This window comes from Elgaria multicarinata, chromosome 6 (genome assembly GCF_023053635.1).
Source record: "Elgaria multicarinata webbii isolate HBS135686 ecotype San Diego chromosome 6, rElgMul1.1.pri, whole genome shotgun sequence".
In the NCBI taxonomy this organism is placed as follows: domain Eukaryota; kingdom Metazoa; phylum Chordata; class Lepidosauria; order Squamata; family Anguidae; genus Elgaria; species Elgaria multicarinata.
In genome coordinates this window covers 21328590-21352518 of record NC_086176.1, presented here as the reverse complement: position 1 = coordinate 21352518, position 23929 = coordinate 21328590, and the positions used below count along the sequence as shown (strand labels likewise).

Here is a 23929-nt window from a genome sequence, read left to right as displayed (position 1 = left end):
TTAATGTAACTTGAGTTTCTGTACCAAACATTGCTCAAACTTCCTTTAAAAACAACCTCAACTCCATGATCTACCCTCTCCGATCTCAAAAGTCATCACAACCCAAATGTTTCTGGTCTTGTGCACAGACCATAAATCTGGCCTCTAGTGCAAGGTTAGATGCTATGCAGAGCCAGCCTCAGCACTGCTGCCAACTGGGTCAGTCTTTCAGTTTATCAGGGAGAAGGCAATCTGGCACACTGAACTGAAGTATTTGTCTTTTGTATTTCCTTTCTTTTTTCATTGAAGGGAAATTAGTCTTGACTTTGAGTCATGTTGTGTAGCAACACACATTAAATGGTTTCAACAAAAGTTTACATACCCTCGCTCTTTCCTGTAGTGTTTATCGTCTGGTTCCTGTAGTTTCCTGTTTTCCTTAAAAGTTGGGTGTGATCTTTAAAGAAAGTTAGATAATATTAATAATAGTATCATTAAGCTATGAAAATATTATCTAAATTCAAAGATCCTTTGCTTAGGAGTAACAAATGGCACTGATTTCCCTAGACAGGTTCCTTGTATGAGTTTGTATGCCTGGACACACATATTACTAACTACATTTCTTCTTTTTGTATGTGCTATCCTGTGTTACACCTCAATTAATTGGAGTCATGTGATTAGAAAAGATTACTTTCTTTTTTAAAATGGAAGTTCATTATCCTAACAATATGAGGAGAAAGATTGAAAATGAAATAATCTAACATCAGGAAGCAGTTTTAAATATGTATTGTAGATTGCTAGTCTGAAATCTACAAGGATTTTTTTTTTTTACTTTTTAAGAATAAATTGCCCTTATCACAATTTGCTTTTTGAAACTCATCTCAGTTTTAAAGGTTGTTTGCCATGGAATATTGGCAGCAGGAGGCTGCTGTGTTTCAAGAAACACAAGTCCAGATCTCCTTGAACGCACATAACTAGTTGAATGGCTCCTTATTTATTTATTTATTTATTTATTACATTTTTATACCGCCCAATAGCCAAAGCTCTCTGGGCGGTTCACATTGTCCTTGACAATGAAGTGCCAGTTCTTTTGCATTCAGCATTCCACATTTACTTTTGGAATTGTGGGCCAGATTGTCTACTGGTTTTAAGATGTGATGTGATACAGAGCCAATGATACAGCTTTCATCAAAACATATATTTGAGGCTTGCCAGCATGGCAGCACAAAGCCTTTTACATATTTCATTCCTCCACCCAAACATTCCTGCACAATTATTGAAAAGTCACTGAAAGGAAGGGGGAAGGATATGAATTTTGGCAACCAACAACTTGTGTCATATTTTTTTTAAAAAAAGGCTTGTTGAAAGAGCTTAATTTTAGATCCCAACAGATCTTTCAGAAAGCAAGTTCTATATAAATTCTGCCAAAGAACTATGTGGTGAAGATAACTGGTGATCTGAATCTACCCAATATAATAAAAATAAAAATATATGGTATAATGATTTTATATTACACTATTCTCCTTTCATTACTTCCCTCCTTTTCTGCCTGTTACTCTTGCAGTGGAGTAAATTACAGCAAGGCATCTGCTGACAGCACTGACAGCAGTACTTATTCACAGGAACCTGTGATATAGTGAGCGCATTCTTCCTTCAGTCATCTCTCGATTTTCTTTTTCTTTTTTTTATAAAAAGAGACACCCTTGTCTACTTACAATTCAGCAAAAAAGAGTTTTGTTCATGACCCACATGCTCTGAGGCTGGCACTTTATTTTCCCTTCATTGAGCAATGACATCATACCTGTCACCTTGTGTGTCTGATAGTATATCTGCTTGAAGTTGCACCTGCCATCAGCTGACACTCTATTAGAATATGTACACGTATCTCTTGTACTTCAGTTCACACAGATCTAAAGGAGCATGGGGAACATTGGGATTCTTTTTAAGACTTCTCTCTAGTAGAAGGCAGTGCAAAAGATACTCAAAAGGGACTTGTAAATGCTAGCTGTGTGGATGGATTTTTTTTAAGAGAGAAAGAATTGTAGTATGCATTTCCAAATCTCCAGGTACAAAAAAGTCAATGTCTAAGGTAAACCAAAAATTACCTTGGTTTTTGTTTGTTTGGTTGTTTTTTTGCAGTGGATGAATGATAAGGAATTATTAAATAGGTTTTATTTTGGAAAATAGTTTAGGCTCTATCATAAATAGAGATACAGAAATATTTAGAACAATAAGTAAATGTTATCTGAGATAACAATTTTTGGCCTGAGCAGGTGACTTAAAATGTTAGCCTTTAAAAACTTCAGTAAAAGAAGACCAGTACAAAAGTAAAATAGGTGTTGTTGCTTGTGACTTTTGATTGTCTGACAAATAAATAACCTAAGGATTCTAAAACACCTTATTTTTTAGATGGCTAGTTAGCAGTTTTGTTTTTCTGATTTTCTGGGACAAACATACAAGCATCCAGAACTTTAGTTGAGAAAGAAGTTTACTTTCTGGAAGAGCACGGTCCTTTTGTTGTGCCTTGCTGGTTTGCACAGTCGTGGTGCTAATACATGAGAGTTTCTATCTAAAGCCAAGCTCAGGGGTATTTACTCAGCTTTTACATAGAATGAAAAGATGGCACCTGCCAATGGTGTTTTATCACTGTTAATGTTTGCCTCAATATTGTTTTATTAATATTGCTTTTAAGTCTTTAGCAGTTGAAGTCAGTAATTAATGAGATTAAAAGAATAAATGTTAAGGGGGATTAGTATAAAAAAAACTTCCATAGAAATGATGCATTAATATTATCAGTTTCCAAAAGGATCACCATATTAGTCTGTGGCAGCGAAAATAATGTGTCTTGTGGCACCTTAAAGATTAACAAATGTATTATGGCATAAGCTTTCATTGACTCAAGTGTCTATAGAGTCCTTGTTACTTGAGCTTGTCTCAAATAACCAAGTTGCATTATTAGCCATGGTATAAAGTATCATACTTAGTAAATATAATCACTAGGAATATAACAAAGTTGTTACAAGTTAATTTGGGTTCATTATTGCAAAAGAATATGATGAATAAGATGCATATGCAGAGAAGAGTGTTGTGTAGAGGTGGGAGCCTTTACCTCATGCCAGTTCCTACCCTGGCAAAGTAAATCTCTGTCGAGACATGTTTGTCTACTACTATATAGTTCCTCTTCTTCCACAATTCCTGTGCTACCTAGACTCATCTATTTTAACTTGCAGTGTTTTTACTAGTTACCTCTAGTAAAGCAGTGTGAGTAAGAGCTGCAGAAGAGGTCCCTCCATCTGCCGATATCCAGATCTCCTCCTCGCCTGCTAGCCTGCCCTCCCCCTTGAATTCCCTTTCCAGTATCCCCTGTTAGTGCCATCCTCCAACACCCAGTTCCAAAGTAAATTTTTACTTACCAACAAGAAAAAAAAATCTTTTTAATGCTACAGGGAAATGGGTCCAGTTGACTAGCTGGACACAGAAAAGAAACCAAGCCATGAGTGAAAAAGAAACACTGGAGGATATTATGTATCATTTTCTTCAAACATTATAGATTTAATGAAGGATTCCAAATCCAGACTTTTACACTGATTGCTTTGGGAAACATTAACTAAAGAGTTAAGTGGCATCATTTAACAAGCATGAGCATTTCAAATTTGGATGTTCACATTTCCTTCAGAAAGTAACGGGTTAAACCAACAAACAGCAGGACAAGTGCAGAAATGGTAGAGTTTTGATGCTTTAGGCTTGCAGGCACTCACAGTCAAATCACAGTTTCAATAAGGAAAATACCGAAGTTTGTTAACCATCCAAGCTCAGTAGACATACGGACATTACAAACATAATAAATTCTATCAATGAACCATCTAATTTCAATTTATGGTTGCATCCCTAATAGAGACACTTCATCTGAATAATCTGGGCTTTTAACACTCAGCTGTAGAAGCCAAGACTCTGGCCAAGTATTGTGCAAAGGCGACTGGCAATGATAATTCTTTCACAGGAATTGGTAGCAAAAAAATATATTATTATTTATTTCTAGATTTCCTACATTAACTAAGCACCTTACATAGGTTAAAAACAAAAAGGGCTATAGGCATACAATTTAAAAGACAAGAAAAGGAAAGTAGAGAGAACAGGTACAAAAGAGAACAGTTTGACAACGTCAGAACAAAGTGGTGAATGTTTCAAAGGGCCATCATTTCCTTGCTGCTATTTTCACTGGGCTGGAGGTGATATCAACTACCCAGTAGTCCTTGGTCCTCAGTGTGGCAGGGCTAGAGTGTCCTTAACCTCTTTTCTGTAGCCACAGAGCTACTAACCATTAGACTGATGTTCAGGGAAGCAAGACCTTTGAAGCTATTGCTCATTCAGTCATTGCTGGCTGGGACCAAGCTGCTCTCTCTTTGCTATGATGTTTTAGTGATAGGAAGAGGTGCAACCTCCCAGTGCCCTTGGTCAGTGAGAGGCAAGATTGACCTTCCCTCATATCAATGATTAGCACATTACTAGCATTAATGTGCCAATAATGACTGGAGGATATTCCTCTTATTTTTACTATATTTTAAAAGCAGGGTAAATGCGGGGCATCAGTGGTTCTTTGCTACACTTGTAGTAATGCAGAAAGAACTCTAGCATTAGCTTTTTAGAAACCACATGAAGAATGGGAATGGCAAGAATATATAATACTTATTAGTCAAGGAAAGAAGTCTCATGACAATTAGACAACCACTTAGAACAGATCTCTGCTATAAACCTGTACTGGTGTAATATCATTAACTGTCATGGTTTCCCCTAAATATCATGGGAATTTACTTGAATGAAGGTGATGAGAATTTTCTGTTAGGAATTCCTAGTTTACTGAAAATCACTTTCTCTCATATATGTCTACCTGAACCCAAAGATACCCTTCTTTGTGCTCCCACCAAGTGGGGAAAAGAAATTGTCTTTACTCTCTTTTTCTGGGAGAACGGCTTTTTCTGTGATGGGCAGTTTATAAAAATACAGTACAACCATACCTACATGCATCATGGTTTGCATCATAGTTGTCAAGGATTCCTCAAGAGAGTGAATGGCCATTGAACTAGTTTGTCTGCAGTTTTCCCTCCGTTTGTATCAGCTAAGGGCTAATTGTTACGCTGAAACTCCAGGATGATCACTTTTGATCTCCCAGCTGCTAGGAGAAAAAGTGCAAAGTAAGATGGCCACAGCAATTATAGATAGCTTTAGGTTTGACTCTTCTACAACCATCCTTGTAATTCAATTTAAAGCATTCCATTAGCCTTTGTGGCAGTAATAAGCTTTGTCTGCAGGAGCTCAAGCAGACAATATTGCTTTTCTTTTCAAATTAATGCATTCACTTTCAGAACTACAGGGCGTCTCCAGAGTAATAGTCTGCTGTGAAGAGGAAACATTTTAGAGGGTTAAAGCGGAAGGGGTGGGAGATGGGTATCAGATGTGATTCTAGAATGGCATATGCAATAGATATTTTGACATGTACATGCTCCTTATTACAATCTATTTTAAACATAAATGATGTCTACAGCTTTTTTTAAAAAAACTACTATTAGATAAAGAAATTCTTTTCTGACCCAGAGTGTCATAGCTGCATTTCTTCCAAATGATGGAGCTAAGATATGGAGTTCTTCACAAGACAGAGGACCAGGGAAGCCCTCCTGGATCCTTTTTCTCTTCAGGGCTTAACCATATGCTTGGAAGTATTTTCTGTCTTGCAGAGTAATTGAGCAGGATAGGAAGAGCAGTACCAGGCAGAAAATTATACCCTAGGAATCTGTAATCCAGTGATCTAGAGAGCTGGTAGAGACCTTGGAACTGGGAGCTGGGGCAATTAGCAACTCACATGAGAGGAAGAAAGTGAATCATGAGGTTTGGCTTCCTGTCGTCATCTGAGAGGACATTTAAATGGTCCAGTGATATGGGAAGGGTCTGATCAGCTGGGTCTTTCCTATGGGATTGGCACTTAAACATTCTTCCAGCCACATGGAATTTGCCCTATGAATAAGCAGCTCCTGTCTGTCTAGGAGACCATATAAAAAGCATGATTGGTAAAATGCATAAACACTTTGAAGAGCAGCTATAAAACTAGTAGTTATAGCAGTTGCATAATTATTAGCTTCCTTCATTGGAAGTCTTCTGATTGCATTATATAACCAGTTAATAGCCTGAAGCTAAAGGTTTGGCTGATTCTTTTATGTTAATAGGTCAGTGTCAGCCTTCCTTCCTTTTGCTGCTTCTTCCCTTTCCTGCCCCACCCCTCTGTAACAAACAGCTTTCTCCAACCTGGTGCCTTCTAGATCCAGAATGGCCAATGGTCTAGAGACCTGGGAGCTGTAGTCTAAAACATTTGGAGGATACCAAATGATGATTTGGAAATCAGTGATTCATCATTGCCAAAGCTTTCATCGTGACCAGCACTATCTCATATTGGAATTTATAACATGTCAACTTCTCAGGCATTTAATGCTCAAAGTCCAGCTTCCAAAGCTTCCAGGCATCTCTAAATGGAGAGTCTCTCAGGTTAACTCGCTTGCTCCTCAACGTGCTCCAGTAATCACACTCTGTGCAATATTCAAGTTAACTCACAGGCCTAGCACTGGTCTACTACTTTAAGACGGTTACTTTGCAGACATATATTTTAGGTGGCCCGAACAACGCTGGATATAACAGCTAGTTACATATAAAATAAATGGGAATTATTTGGTGAACTGATGGAAATGCTAGAAATAAAGACGTGATTTTTGACATATGACAAAAAATATATAGGAGAGATATTAATAAGAAAACACAGCAATGTTAGGCAATGAAATTCCTGGAGACTCTAGGTTTTATCCAGTGGTGTCATTCTGCTAGTGGAAATCTTCCACCAACTGTAGAGACTGTTATTCTAATTGTTTTATGCTGTGTTGATTAGCAGGACTTGTGTTTAATTGTGATATTTTGTATATGTTTAATATTTAATTTTGTTTGTCTTGACCTGTAAGCTGCCAAGAGAATATTTATTGATGAACAGCCATAAAAATTTAATCAGTCAAAGCAGGATACATAGGTTCGGAATATAAAACCCCTTGGCTTGCTTCCTTGCAGCTTCTCTCCTAGTCGCTTTCCTCCTCTGTTGAGCTCCAGCAATGGATTTGGCCTTAGCTGGGAGAAAAGCCTGGGAAGAGGGAGGTGAGCAGTGGACGTTCAGCCCTCACCTGTATGCCATTTTTACTGTTAAAATCTGACATGATTGGGGCATTTCTTTACTTAAACAGGCAAAACTGCCACTGTTGTGTCTAGTTATGCTGTCATGGCTCAGGGACCTGCTTTTCCCCCTCTTTTTTCCCACCACTCCTGCAATTTCAGAGGTCAGGTCTGACCTTATTGCAGTGTGTATAGTAAATGTGAGTAAGAATGTCGAGATCATAGTGTGCTCTGGGCAAAGTAGTAGTTGTTGTTGTTTTTGTAACCAAGAAACTGAACGTTTGTGGTTGTAATATTGCACACACACAAAACTGCAAATGCTAACATTTCTGGTTTGATACTGTTCTATAAAGTGTACAACCAAATGACATTCATCCCTCTCTACTCCCTTTGTTTTTTCTAGCCACATCTACATCTACCACTGGGACAAGTCACCTCACACGATGTGATGTAAACAAGAAAGGTTACTGTGTAAACGGGGGCGAGTGCTTCATGGTCAAAGACTTCCAAAATCCAAGATATTTATGCAAGTAAGGAAACCTTTTCAATTTCTTCAATGGAACTGTAGCATTTATTGTCAAACGTGTTTACTGAGTTACCTAGTAAAATTATTTAGCATTAATAACTCATCCAAAAACCAATGATAGAATAGATGTATTTTTTAAACTTCCAAAACATGTATAATAGTCTGATTCTCAGTATCCTCTTTTTAACAATTTACTAATCTAAACACTGAATCTACTCAGCACTGGATTGGCTTGAAAACAATAAAGTGTGTTATTAGGGGTGACACCTATATAATAGGTATTGAATCTAACTGCTGCTAAAAGGCAGCAACCAATTTAATAAAACACAGAATGCAATATACAGATTCAGGATTTTGATGGCATACAACAGTTGATGTTTAAGTCTGTAATGTTAGATCTAATTTTATAGGTGTAATGTATGAGAACTACCGCTCATGTAATGTTTAAAGGAACTGAGCTGCCACCTGTGAGTCACTTCTGTATTTGAAAAGACATGCAAATATCTTGTCTATATGTGAAAGTTAGATTAAATTAACTTGCAACATTTTACTAGAAACAAAAAAGCAATCCACACATTCTTCAGACACATACACAAAATGTAATTCCTGTTTAAAAGGAATTAAAACAAAGAGAGGCCTGTTGCTGACACTCTGCTTTTGAGTTTTCCAGTGTCATGTGGCTGACCAATGTTGGAATGGGAACAGAGGCTAGATGATACATGGATTTTTGGTTTGATCCAACAAATCTGTTCTCATGATTAAAAAGTTGGTATTTATTTATTTATTTATTTGCTGACATACCCAGCGTTGCTCGGGCCCCCTAAGATATATGTCTGCAAGATAACCATCTCAAAGTAGTAAGCCAGTTCTAAGCCTGTGAGTTAACTTCTAAACAAATTAAATTTGTTTCTTTCTTTTTTCTCACCTTCACAACTCTGCAAGGTAGGCCAGTGCTAGGCCTGTGAGGTAACTTTAAAATGACTCATTTGGAAGTGGGTAAAGATTTCCGGACATACATCCCACACACATACTTTCAGTTTTATAGATAGGGATTTATCTCTCTTTCTCTCAGACATACATACTTGAACTAAAATGACAGCATTAAAAGACCATTCTGGTATAAATAAAAACTAAAAAATATCAATGACTATTGAAAAATAAAACGTGAAAGATATGATTAGTTGCATGCAACAAATACATCCTTTTACAGCAAGAGGGGCCATAGCTCAGTGGTAGAGCACCTGCTTTGCATGCAGACGGTCCCAGGTTCGATCCCCAGCATCTCCAAGTAGGGCAGGAAAAACCCTGGGGAGCCACTGCCAGTCAGTATCAACAACACTGCGCTAGATGGGCCATCAGTGGCCTGAGTCAGTATAAGGCAGTTTCCTATGTTGCTAGGTAGCATCATATTTTAGAAATGCATGCTATATTCCCAATATTGTATTTCTAATGTACAATAAAATGTGCTTTTATGTGCATTAAAAATACTTTGTCTCTAAAATATTTCATCTAACCAATAAAAAAAACTATCTAAAGGCAGTTTTGGATGTCAGTTCCTGCAGCAAGGTCATACCAAACCAGAAGCTCAACAGGAAGTCTCTCAAATAGAAGGTGCTGCTTATTGCAAACCTGAAATGCTAGCGGCATTGTTCCTAAACTAAGCCCCCTTTTGTTTAATTCTTTTTGCTTAGCAGCATTCACTTTTAGATTATCACTCATTAATCTGCAAAACTAGTCAACCGTATTTGTGGGAAGCCTCCAGTTTTGAACCCTGATCGTGCAAGAAGCCTAACGTGCAGATCTTCACCTTCTAATGTATAGAAGATGGTGGTCCTGTTTCCCACCACCACCCCGACCCCTGCCCGGTATTCACCCTCAATACAGCTATAAATTGAATTGAAGTTATTTAGAATTTTAGGAGCATGATATAGGAACTCAAATAATGAAGAGAATAAAAGGAATGCTGAAAGAAACTTTACTTGGCTCCTGAGCCCATTGCAAGACTACTAGCTGAATATTCATATTAAACCAAAACAAACCCCAGATGAAGCATAGGTATAATAAAAAATAATTGAGTTAATTTATCCAATAAGAGCATTCTATCTGTAGATAACTTCCCCTTTAAATCCATAAAAACTATAAGCTTTGAACCTCATAAAAATGTGTACTAGGCATCAGCACTACAAGCTCAATGCGATATAGATAATAACGCACAAACATTTCATTATTCAAACCAAAACAGCCCAAATGTCATCATGAGAATGATCAAATATCTGCCTATATAACGGGCTCCAAGCATAGCAAAAGAGTGCTCTATAGCTGGCAACTCTAAAGAGCTTACATATTACTGAACAGAAGCAGGCAAATGCAAGGAGTGGGGGAGCAAGTCCCAAATTAGTGGAGAGTTACTGTAGTTCCTGGGTTTAGCACAGATGAAACCCTGGCCACAGCTTTTTGGCTGCTCAACAAGCAGTGGTCCTCTTATGACAACACTCATATTCCCAAATAGCTAAGTATGCAAAATAGTAGCAGCAGTCAATAGAAAGGTCAGCATAGTCAAAGTTCCAACCAGACCCCAGTTCAAATGTTTAGACTGAAAGGCTAACTTGAATAGGCAAATCAATGTGAAGGCAACCCTGGAGACTAATCAGAGTTCCAGTGTACAATGTTTACTATATATTTCCTGGTGTTTCCAAATAAACAGTGCTATACAAATGTCTAATTATTGCTTCATTGTTAATTAACAGATTCCTATCAAATATAGAAGTACAGTTTTGATATAGTTCTGTCTTTGAAGAAAAAAACCCTTGAAATGTGCATCTGGATATTTATATTTTTGCTTTGGTAGTAAGTTCACATTTTTCTATATGGCCCACCTGTTGAAGCATGAACATAATAATCTATATTTCCCATTAGGGTTAGGATCACCAACTTTGATTTTAACTGGTTGATGGCCCTGGTGAGTTTTTGGTAGGCTGGGAACAGGACCTGGCAAGCTTTAAATGAAATATCTGAACAAGGCAAAAATACCAACGGAACAACTTGAAAAATATCTATAAAAATTATAATAGCAGATATCAAACCTTGGCCTCTACAACAGCAAATAATCCCATGCAACATCCAGAGTTAGAACTGTAAATAGGTAATCAATGTGTGGAGCAAATATTTGTGAGCAACACTATGAGATTCCTTTTTAAGTCAGGTCTATTGGCAAAACCACACTTTATTAAAGTTGTAAGTTATGTCATTTTAAGTAATTTTAAGTAATACTTTAAAAGTATAGAGCTGATTAACTATGATGAAGCCACATTCTTTATCTCTTTTTTATTTTGAGGAAAATTAAGTCACTCCAAGAAAGTGTCAGAGCCAGGGAATAGCAAGATAATCCTATACATATTTACTCAGACGTAAATCTCACTGTGTTCAGTGGGGCTTACTATCAGGTAATTTTGCATAGCCAACTAAGGGGTCTAATTTTAGCAAAACAAAACAGGCCTGTTTTAACTATTTAGTATTCTTGCAAGTGAAGGACATTAGAGTTTTTCTGGAGTATTCCAGAAAATAGAGAATCAGACTGTTTACAACTCTTAAAGCAATGGTCATGATGAGAGAAGGTGATACTCCAAACCAATATCACAGAATAAATTCATCCAAATAACATCTAAAATGCATGCAAACATCTAAAATATGCATCTGTATTGCAGTTCACAAGATTCGTATACATTTCCTCTTTGCCCATTTGGTGAAAACAGAATGATCCATTGTTACTTCTATAGAGGACGGTGATGGGAGTTGCCAGGGTTCAGATAGCAGAAAGAATTTCACTAAGAATTTCACATAGTTTTGTTCTTATAACCTAAATTGAACTTCCTTTGCATGAAAGTTTTTTCTCACATATGGGAGAAGGTGTCTCTGTGGTGATTTGAATGCCAAGCATGTATTCATCTTTTTCTCTACTTCCTTCAAGACAGGCCATTCTTGTTTTTGTTTTATTTCTAACTTGGATTCAACTTCACTGCTACAGTGAGGCTCCTTCAGGATCTGCTCCTTCAAGGCACGCCAGACCCACCAAAGGGCTGGTCCATGCCCCTCTTGTCTTTCTCATCAGGAAAAGTGAGGAGCATGGGGAGCCTCCAGGAACTGCTGTTATGAGGCACATGGAGTAACTTTTAAGTGGTGGTTCCTAAGGAAATCAGCTGCACATTCTCCTCACCTTTCCTGATAAGGAAAAGCAAGAGGCATGGGGAGCTGCTTTGGGAGAGGCCCCCACATAAACCTTTTCCTTTCCATATGGCATAAATATGGCATAAAAGTAAAGGTTGCCTTATCTTACTTTATCTTGTTTTAAAACAAATAGGAACTCAAAAACTTGACAGAAAAAACGTGAAATTATTTCAGTTGACACTTGCAATGTAAATCACAGCTAAAATCAAACACTCATGGCAAACAGAAAATGTGCCCTAAACTGTGTAAGTTTCACGACAGAGGATTTCTATAATAAAATTACTGTTTAAACCTATGCAATTAGAGTATCTTGGCATTGCCAAGTTTCATTCATTATTTTTCTCTCTCCCAGAGCCAGAGGTCTTTTAGAGGAGTTTCATGTTCCATAGGAAACAGAGTAGCATTCTCTCTGTTCACGGGTTCTGCGGTTTTTCAATTGCTGATGACGTTTTTGCCCTTTAGGTGTCTACCTGGATTTTCTGGAGCAAGATGTGCTGAAGTTGTACCCATGAAAAGCCAAAACCTAGAAAGTATGTTCTAAAATAATATGAAATCTGCTTTCTCCCCCCCAACTACAGCAATCAAAATCAGTCTCACTTGGTGATTTCACCCATCAGAATTGGGTTATTTTCCTTCTGCCTTTTGCTTGGTTCTGTGGACTTTAATCTGTACAGTATAATATCAATGTACTGTTTTTCCATCATCATCATCATCATCATCATCATCATTATTATTATTATTAAGCTTTCCTTTGTAGGTTCTAAAGCTTTGCCCTAAAATTAAAGCTGGCTAATGTGACCACTGTAATTTCATTTTGCCAATGCCTCCATCCACCTAAATTTTGGCATTTGCAAATCAATACTTTTCTTAAAACCTTCAGCCTTGATGGCAATGAGAAACAGATCCAGTTTCTGAAGATGAACTCACCAAGTCCAGGCCACTCACACTAAAGCAGCCTCTTTCTTAGTGTGTATTTACCTCTTCTGTTTTTCTCTGTTTTCTCTACCTTTTTATTTTTGTTTTTGCTCTCAGGTGCCCAAATGAATTTACTGGTGATCGCTGTCAAAACTACGTAATGGCCAGCTTCTACAGTACGTCCACTTCCTTTCTGTCTCTGCCTGAATAGGAGCATGCTCAGTTGGTGCTGCTTTCTTGTTGCTGCATCTTTCCTCAGATTTTTATCTGTAACTAATTGGATTACATGGACTCTAATGTGAATTGCCTCTGCCTGTTTGCATGGGAATGATAGCACAAGTAATTTCAAGAATTCAGCTAGGTTGGCTGGCAGGATTAAGCAAATTCTAAATAACAGCAGACATTCTCTAGCTTGAATAGGAACATAGACCTAAGTTAATTAATAAATGTAATATAATACAGCATTACACAAATATAGAACAAGTAGTAATTCCCCAAACTATAGTCATATAGAAGGTTGTTTACAGGGTAATCTTTGATCAACCATGACCTATAAAAGCCTCTCAATTAAAAAAGAAAAGAAAAAGAAAAACATTGAGAAGCATACATGGTTGATTTCATATTTCAATTTAGCACAAATACAAGTGCACTCTATGCATGGAATATACTTCAGAATCCAAGATTTATAAAGTGGGTATGTGATCTGCTTTGATTGAAATATAGGGAATATGCTTTCTCTCTGCTTTACATGGGGGTGTTTTACTTTTCTTTGTTCTCATTAGGGTATTTTTTTGGGGGGGGGGACTGGGATCTAATGTGCTGCTTTATATGTGCCTAAGCACTTGGGCATGCCGTGCAATTTTGGGGAATACCCATATTTTCATGCATAGTTGATATATTGCCAAATGTTCTTTGATCAAATCCCCAGTAACATAGAAAGTATTTCTTGATGGTTCATTCACCAGCAATGAAAGATTTCAGCTACTGCATGCTAGCTCAATTTAATTTCCTTTAGTACATAGCCTTCACTGGACGTATAGGTCCATCTTTCACATCTATGAACAAAAAAGGCATATGAATAATTTATAACCATCCTAAGCATTACTCTCCTAAATCCCAAGTGTTTAACAGGAGAGGAGAGATTACACTTCATAGTGCCCAAATGTTTATCTTAAGTACTAAAAAACTCATTAGCACACAGCATTGGAAGTTTTCTTGACATTTGAATTGCCCAAATAAAAAATACGTGTGAAATAATTTTCCAACCTACTTTCTCTTACTTTAAAAAAAAAAAAACTATTTTAGACTACCAAAAACAGATGAAGGCATATAGTTAACAAGGGGACTTTGCCTGCTTAGAATAATAATTCAAATGTGTTAAATATGTGCTGCATTTTACATGTATTAGCCATTAAATTAATTTACTCTGGTTCAGGGTTGCTTCCCTGGAATACTGTTCTAAATCCTCCTTAAGCACTGACCATTACATATTTTGAACCCCGACCTACAATTACTTTACTTTTACATAAAATGTATGCACCACTAATCTTTTTTTTTTAGGCCATTATCGTTGATGTCACTTTGTAATGTATCCAGTGAACATACATTATATCCCACAAGAAAAATCAATAAGGAAGCACTTACAGGCTTTTTTTAAATGGCCAAATATAGATGAAGACATATAATTTAAAGGGGAAGTTTGCCTGATTAAAATAATTTTTGGAAGTTATATTTGTGTTGCAGCTTGTCTATATATTATAACATCATGACAAAGGCACTAATAAGTAATAAATATTCTTTTACAATTATAGTCAAAAATATTTTTACAGAAACATGTTTTTACTAGCCAGTGTCACTGCTGGAGAAAAACTGTGGACATCATAAAATTCAGTCAGAAGTTAGTTGGTCATCCATTTTTGAATGCCCGTTGACTGATCCTCATGAAACATATTTCATTGGAAAGTTCTTGACACGAGATTCCATGAATAATAACAGTCCATACACCTTTTTAAAAAAAAGTATTAGGCTATATTCTATAACAATGTGCTCTGAAGTTTTATTTTTAAAATCAAAAAGTAAATGAAACAAACATAATTAATTGAAAACTGAAACAAAATGAAATATGATCACACAAAAAAGTCTCTGTATCACTTTATAAATACAGGTGCAGGCCAAATTGCAATGATATGTCAGTGACATATGGCCTGTAAACAAATCATAAAGGGATTAAGAGGCACCTAAAGTTAAAAATAATCCAGTCAAGTTTAGTTATTGCTCAGAAAGGAAGTCTCTAGCTGTTAAATTTTACAAAATAACGTTTAAAAATCTCTGTTCACTTTTATAAACATAGCTGCAGATCAAAGTACAATAAAGTGCCAGTAACTTATAGCCTACAAAAATCATGAAGGGATTAAGAGACACCTATAACTAAAAATAATCCAATTAAAGTTTAGTTATTGTTCAAAAAGAAAGGTCTCCACTGATAAATTTAACAAAACAACATTTAAAAGTCTCTGTACACCTTTAGTTGAGTTAAACCTACTGGAAACCCACTGGCTGACTTTGGGCCAGTCACAGACTCTCAGCCCAACCCACCTCACAGGGTTGTTGTTGTTGTGAGGATAAAGTGGAGAGGAGGAAGAGGATTATGTATGCCGCCTTGGGTTGCTTGCAGGAAAAAAGGCGGGATATAAATGCAATAATAAATAAATAAATAAATAAACCTTTCATTAGATTTGATTTTTCTCTGCAAACAGTGTTCACCAGGAACCAACTGGTTATTTTAGAAATGAACCTAAATTAAGTGAACCGAGAAATTTTAGAGAGAATTCAACGATCTGCAACTACTTCTGTTGTAGATTTCTAGAGTTTCAATAGATCCCATCATGAAATCCTGCCTCTGTAAAACACCTCTCTCTCAATGGTGCCTAATTCAGAGGGACATTCTACATTTTGGTTGACGTTTTCAGTGTGCTCTCCCTTGAAATATCTCAGGGCATTTTTGAAGCCCCACCTACCCATAAGGCTGTTACATGGAGATGGGTGTGATTAATTGTACTAGACGTTTGTCATAGTGGTCCAACTTCAAGTGGGTTAAGCCTGGTTCTGAGAATAGATAAAACGGGCATGTCTACACTAGCCTTTTTTCCGGGTCATACCGAGGTAATTCCTCTGCATCGATATGATGCACAAGAGATCCTGGAGGCAAGCAGGGATGACCCCTCCATTTCCCTGGAATAACCAAGACCTCAGTTATAGCAATTTCCTCCCGGTCCTGGGACCGTACTGAGGACTGCAGGCAGTGTGGCACCCACTCCCAGCATCTCCCTTCTTCCCCATGAGTAGCAGGGCCAGGCACCGAGCTGTGCAGGAAGGCTCCGTGCCCATGGGTGGGTGGGGGGACAGCAATTTCGCCATCCCAGGGATGGTGGGAGTGTTGGGCGTGAGTGTTTTTTTAACTTACCTTCTTGAAAAAAAATGGCTGCAAAATTCACCTTCCCTTCCGGGACATCGCACAGCCATCTAGACACTGGGGGAGGAATATGGAAGCAGGTAAGACTGCAATCCTTCTATCACCAGTATCAGACAGGCACGAGTCACCACCCCTGCTGCCAGAGACCAAGAAAAACTACCAATATGTTGATCATTACTTGATTCAAGAGAAGTTTGCATAGTTTTGGAATGAGATTGTGAAATGCTGTTTGTTTCATAAAGAGAGAATAGAAGGTACCACTTTGCTACAAAAGTCTTAAATGCCATATCCAAAGTCAGGAGTTACCTCATTACTTCACATATAAACCAACATAATTGGTAGTATACCAATCTTGGCTAGTTTCAATCATAGCTGATTTTTTTATTATTATTAATAAAATCAACATGAAATCTGTGAGCATAATCCATCCCCCCACATTGGCACAACTGCCCACACAAATAGTTTGACGTAGTTCTCCCCCATCCCCACAGCCTCCACTGCATGCACAGCCTCATTGGCGCTGACAGGAAAGTGCCAGCACGGCTGTGTTGAGTCTATGCTTCCATTCATAGGCTGTTGTACTCTCAAGGGAATACATTTTCTTCCATTGTATTTGAAGAAGTTCTCTTACTAAGGTATCACAAATTCTAAAATATAAGACAATACTAGCAGATTAAACCAGAGTATATACATAATAGTACTGATGCTAGAAAGCACGGATATATGGGGCTTTGTGAAATCAAAAGAACATTGCCATGAATATCAAATATCAATTGGAGTGGTATGCATATTATTCTGGAGTTAGAATGAGTGGTGCATGTTTCGTCTGCATGTGGTGTTGTTGCTGTTAAGATTTACCTGCCAGAATATATTTTCTTTAAGTACCAATTTACCATTGAATTATTTCAAATAGAACCTATCTGAAATTAGTGACTTTCATTGGAATCAAATTCCAACTAGGCTGTCTACCTTTTCTGCAAACTAGCATAAATACAGTAATATATATGCATGAGCATGCCACTAATTCTACTGAAGATTTAACGAAGCTTTCTATGCAACTAATATATATTGTTAGTAGTGTTCATGTAGGCGTGTAATACTGGCTCTTTAGAGGGGAAATCTCCATGAATTTGGATTTAACCCTTAAAATGTTACTGATAATGCTGGCCTTGTTTAAACATACAGGACAGAAGAAGTAGCTGTTGTCTTTAAGGATATAGAATAGGGCTCAGCAACTGCTTTCCCAAGGTAAACATAGCACTTACATTTTGGTACAGGAAATAACTGATGTAATGCTGTGAGTAACTCCAAATGTTAACGCAAATTCAACAGTCTTATATTATATAACATACAGTGTTGTGTGTGTATCCACTTCATCCCATCAGAGTGGGCTTTCCAATCCATATCAACCTGTCCAAAAATAATTTCAAAGGATCTGAATGAACAAACACAATTGGTACTGTTTGTGTATTTATTTCTTAAAATATTTCTAACATACCCTATATCAACAGATCTCAGGGTGTAATATAATAATAAAAACAATTCCACATAAGATCACAATCCATTATACTCATAAACAGTATAAAATCAGCATAAAAATCCAAGCAAACAAACTAAAACCAAGTTACCATCAATAAGATTCCAAAGCCTGGGTAAATAGGTCTTAACATGGCACCAAAATGTGGCCAATTTCAGTGCCAGTCAGGCTTTCATGGGAAAGGCATTCCATAACTAGGGTGCCATAGCCAAGAAGGCCCTCTCTTACATTTACACATGTACAATTCCTCAGGGCCATAAAAATTGCTTTATTGCTGAGCACTTGTGCCCTTTCTGCTCCTGGCCACCATGTACTACAGTTACTGGAGATCCATTGCTTTCTGTTTTCCAGTTAATAAAAGAAAGGAGAAGCAGGAAAATGAGTTGCATCCATTATGAATTTCAGTAGTTAAAATGTTTTGAAATATTATGGTGCTATAATGTTCTGCAGTGAGGAACAGTTTTCCAATGAGTTTGCAGTGAGCTAGTTCTGGATCGGGCACCATCCTGTCTTCCTACATCCTCTACTGAGGTTTTCATCGCAGATAACAATCAACCAGTGCTTTTCTCAGTGCTTCTAAATGAACTAAGAAATGCTCCCAGATGTTGGGCAGGTAAACCAAATGAGCCCCACAGATTGGTTGTGGAAGAGCACAAGAGATGGCACTGTCATTTCGGACATACCCATTATGAAAATTTAGATTTGGTTCTAGCTTAGCTTGAAACTATACAGGATCATTCCAGTGAAGATTTCTTTCCCATAATTTGTCTCTGTTTGCAATAGAAGGAAATTTGATACAGCCCATCATAACAGGAAAAATGTAAGAGGAAAAGTGTTGCCCTCCTAGAATCAATATTTTTTAGGCTTGCTATGGGTTATATGCTTAGAGATGAACAAGTTTCATATAGTTTTGTATCAATATGTTGGGCAGATGATGTAAAAATGAACAGCCTGTCACCATGATATATCAGCAATATGTTTAAGGGTTAACATACGTTGGTGCATTCACCATCCTTTATAGATTATATACAGATGCCAGTGTGTATTGACTTTAAGTCATAGTTTCCTTAATAGATACATGAGCCTGCCAAAGCTTACATGAGCCCTGCCACATTAACCTCATGCCATTCGTCCTGTCTCAGTGTGCAGACACCGAATAGGTATAATATCCATGTGTAATTTGTTTTTTCGGTACAGTGTATTGCTCTTTTCTGAAACTATTTTCCCTTTTCTTTCTTTTTATGTCAACTTTCTGCATTGGCAGAGCATCTTGGGATTGAATTTATGGGTATGGACCAATCATTCCTTTTAGCTTGCAGATTTTAGACCCTGAGAGATTGAAAACCTTTTTATTCCTCACCCCTCTTCAATTCCTAACCAATTTCTTTATGCTTTAGAAGGGATCATACAGCTATAACAGCCTTTGTCAGCTCCCTATCTGCACCTAACTCAGCATTCAAAACATATATAAACAGCTGTGGATTATGCTTGAGGCAGTCATAAAAGACTGGAAATTGACATTTCTATGAGATTGCTTGGCACTTCTTTAAGATTTGCTTTTGCTACAATTTAGTGTTGCTGCTGTGTCTTAGAAGCACCTACCAAATTTCCTTCCATCAGAAAATGAAAAAGAATGGCCTTTCTGAGAAATGGTGGGATTACAGAGCCCCTGTTTAACAAATAGGGAGCCTGGATTGTTATGAGTAACATTCTGCCATCACAAATCCCGTTTGACTGAATGCTTTATGGAGGATTTGAGGATTGAAAATTGAAGCACCATTTGGCCCTGATTCCTGCCAGGCTGGGAGATGATGACCTGGGCATGAAGCAATGCATGGTATAGCAGAAACAGAGAGAGGCAAGTCACAGGAAAGAGAAGCTGGCCTGTAGCAAGATCCAGGAACAGCTGCAATGAAGTCCCGATTGTAGCTCAAAGCTTATATAGTGCCCTATTTTGAATAAAGCGTAGTGATGCTACTGATCTGTACAGAGACGCACAAAAATATTATAATTAGTGACAAAAAGGGGGTAGGCAAACCAATACAATAGAAAATTACTATATAACAATTTACAAAGTAAACAAAGATAGGCTAAGTGTCACACCAGGTAATTAAGCAGGTATACCCACAAAAATACTGGCAGTCTCATTGCTCCACAATGTGGCAAAAGTCACCTGTTACATTAATCATGTATAATGAGATGCAGCAGAATGTAGATGGGGTGCAAGCCATCCATACACTCTTCATTCTTTCCAGTTGGATGTGTATTCAGATGTACATCCCCCTCCACAATCCACTGCAGTTAGTCTGCAGTACGTGTAACTGTATGGGGGCAAGAGAGCATTGCCAATGAGGATGTGTTCCTTCTTTACTCATAATACCTGTCCCCTAGTGAACATGTTTGCACCCTTTTGGGAAGGGCCATAACAATCACTAAAAGCGGACATATTTGTGGGTGGTTTTTGTGTGTGCAAATAATGTCCTCTATTTTATCTCTATAAATGAAATTTGGTAGGTGAGAAGATGAACAGTACAATTGTTGTAAACCACCCAGAGAGCTTTGGCTATGGGGCAGTATAGAAATGAAATTAATGGTGGTAGTAGTAGTACTGAACTTGGAGACTGAAGAGAATATTGCAAGAGTGAGGAGGTGAAGGGACAAGGAGGGAGGAGTCTGGAATCATCAGGAAGGAGGTTCAGCAATACATACAACGTTTCGTTTATTGACGGTGGTGGTAATAAGCATTCCAGGAAATATCTTTGGGAAACATGACACACTGCATTTGTATGCCTGAAAACACCACATGCAGCGAGGGACTTTTTGTTATTAAGGAGAGGCTGGCAGAAACTGTAGCAGAAAGTTTTTACTGGCCAGTTTGTTTTCCACAATCACAGCTGGCCACTGGGCTGCCACCGAAACTGACATTCCCATCTCCCCATGCAGAATTCTCTCTCTCCATGCAGTAAAATCTAGGAATACTTTACCATAGAATGACAATTCTGTGTCACGTGGTAAGTATTCCTTCTTACATATTGAGTTCCATCAGACGAGTGTTTTATTGCTGGGTACTCAGAACGTTGTCTGCCTCTCCCCCTTCTAGCTTAATTTGCGTGACAAAAAAAAAAAAACCCCAGTAAGTCTGACTTATTTTCAAAGATGGAAGTTGCCACTATCTCCTGCTATGTGCAGGAGAAGCAGCAGGATCAAAACAGCCCACTGAATGGGCCACATGCAAGTTGTTTACCTCTTCTTTCAAAAGAGGAAGTAATGAGGGACAGGCATGTGGGCGGAGAAGCAACAGTAAACAAATGCGATTTCCCCCTGTGTGAAGGCGCATTATTGCAGGGAAGGGAAAGGACTTGCCATGGGGGTGTCATTTTCAGTGGCATCTCGCAGTTGGTATAATATGTAAACCAGCACTAAATTTATTGTAAGCAGGAGAGAAGTGAGAACACTATTTTCCAAGTTAAGGACTGATGCTGCAAACAGAATTCCATGTTAACCCTTTCTGAACTGCACTAATAACTCTTTACTGGACTGCATTTAGCATGACTTTTCTATCTCTTATACTGTAACACTATGAGACTCCAGCTGCTTGGCTGTTCATTCAGTGCTTTCAGGTGAGCATAGGTCAGGAGTTATGCTGTATGTGAAATCCCTTCAAAGTCTGCTTCAATCTTATTTTCAAGCATTTTTCTTTACTCTTTTTTCCAGTTATCAAGCATGCTGTGCCAGGCTTATAGTTGACTTCTCAACTTTTAACCTTATCTTTCCCTTATCTTTCCTGCACCCTTCTTCTCTCTCTCTCGTTCTCTCTCATATATTTGTGTTTGTTTCCCTAGTTTGACTTCCTATTATTGAATTTTTATTTGTATAATCAATTTAGCATTCTAGTTTCATTTTCTCACATAACTGATTCCCTCCTTCCCTCTATTACTAATCAGTACTATTAATTTTTGCCTGAATATGTTCAGAAGCCTGTTAACTGATGTTTATATTGTTATTGGCTTGTAGGAAACATTTTTTCAAGGAGTAAGATGCATTGTATCATAGATATGAAGTTTTTTTTTAATTTTCAGTCTCTGTTGATTTTGAATTTTAAGCTGCATAGTTACCTTGAACTACTACTCAGATGGAGCTGAGGACCAAACTAGATGATACACAGTAGAACACAACTTTACTCTGATGACCCTTTTTTAAAAACCCAGAACACCTATTTTTAGAGCAGTTATCAGAGAAGTTGTCGGAGGGAATGTTTAACCTATTACCATACCTTGTGGGAAGGAAACTATTTGGAGGAAAACACTTGTTATGATCCTGTGTGCTGTTTTCTATGAGTACATCCCAATGAGTTTAATTCATTTAAGGGACTTGAAGGATCAAAGCCAATGTTTCTTAACAAGACCCTAAAAAGTTTAATAGCTAAGGCTTTTCTTAGCTGTTGGTTATCCTGTTCCCATATAAATTATAAACAAGGAAAACCAAATTTATTTATTTATAAAATGGTCATATATTTAATTTCCAGCCTGGAAATTCAGTGTGCCATGAAACATTTTTGTCACTATTGTTTAATCTCTTACACAAATAAAAGTCCTCACAGAGAAGGCTTGAGGCTCTAGATAAGTACAAGAAAAATCCCTGAACTCATGGTGACATTTTATACACGTCTATTCAGAAGTAAGCCCTCTTGGGTTAAATGGGACTTATTTCCTGGTAAGTGTGTATAGGATTGCAGGCTCAGGCTCCTTGTTTCAGCCTTCTTCTAACACAGAAATAGACAGGAAGATTCACCTGGAAAGATGTGCAGCAAATGTGTTACCTGCAAAACAAAACTCGAAATTAAAAAGCTAGCATCAGTGCACATGTGGAAGCCAAACCCTCTATTCTTGCAAAATGCTTTGAAAGAAAAGCAACATCTCTTCCAGACAGTTAGCGCTTTATGGGTGTTCCTTCCTTCGAAACTGTTGTATATCAGTGACATGCCACACACAGCATATCAACACACACTGCTAATTATTGGTTATTGCCCAGTATGATGTAATTAAACTATATGCTGGGTCAATGTCTAAGCAAATATTTTCACTCTTAGGAACAACAGTGACTGCAGAGGTGAGGAATTTGGGACCTAACACAGACTAGTGCCAGAAATCACTCTTAAGAGAACAGTCCAAGCCAAGCCAGTTCCACCAGATGTCTTATCTGCAAATAGACAAAGATCACCAGACCAGGAAACTGCCCCCAAAACTGTCTCCAAATGCAAAAGTGCCAGGTTTTCAAATCCTATTGGCAACCTCATTTCCATCAAAAATGGAGGCACCTTTTTTTGTTTTGTTTTCCCTCTCTTTAAATTTAAACTTCTATATACTTCAAAAATGCATTCCTATTAGTTAATTCCTTGTTGGCTCCTCACACCTTCATTAATCTGAATTTTCCATCAGGATGCTGGGGCAATTACGCAGTTTTATAGTAAAAATATTAATGCATTTTTGAGCAACGAAAAGGGGGGAAAGAATATGACACTCTGGCTCGTTGTAGTTACTTGGGACAGTGCACAGTTAGTATCAATGTTCTAAATGTAACATTTCCTTTGTTCAGCATACAAATTATGTTTTGCCAAGTGTGACAGACAAAGGAATGTGGTGTCTTTTCCAACCCAAACATTGCTTTCCCTAAGAATTACTTAATGATAAAATATCTTTGAATGAGGTCACTGCAGTGGAACAGATTTTCTTCATGCAAATATCCTTCTTGCTACAATTATGGTATATTAGTAATCTTATAATGCAGCTTTCCCCAACCTGGTATCCTCCGGATGTTTTGGACTACAACTCCCAACATTCCTGACAATTGGCCATGCTGGCTGGGACTGATGGGAGTCAAAGTCCAAAACATCTGGAGAGCACCAGGTTAGGAGGAATTGATGTAGTGTCTGTGATACAATGCATTGTTGCCTACTGTAGTTGCAGTTTTGGGGTGCTGGTTGAATTGGGATTAACTGATAAACTGCATTATCCATCCTTGATCAGTTATGTAATTTTCATCAGAAGCATAATTGCAAGCCAAACTATAACATTTCTCA

The 23929-nt window shown here is 37.7% G+C and overlaps 1 protein-coding gene across 2 annotated transcripts in view; it reads left to right on the top strand.

The window, feature by feature from the left end:
• Positions 1 to 23929, top strand: part of NRG1 (neuregulin 1) — a 612616-nt gene that overhangs the window by 573989 nt on the left and 14698 nt on the right. Inside the window, exons 5-7 of one of the 2 annotated variants that reach the window (XM_063129142.1) lie at positions 7580 to 7706; positions 12959 to 13017; positions 19115 to 19138. In XM_063129142.1, the coding sequence (XP_062985212.1) occupies positions 7580 to 7706; positions 12959 to 13017; positions 19115 to 19138 (210 nt within the window). The remainder of the gene's footprint in view (positions 1 to 7579; positions 7707 to 12958; positions 13018 to 19114; positions 19139 to 23929) is intronic. The other variant, XM_063129141.1, reaches the window with a different exon arrangement.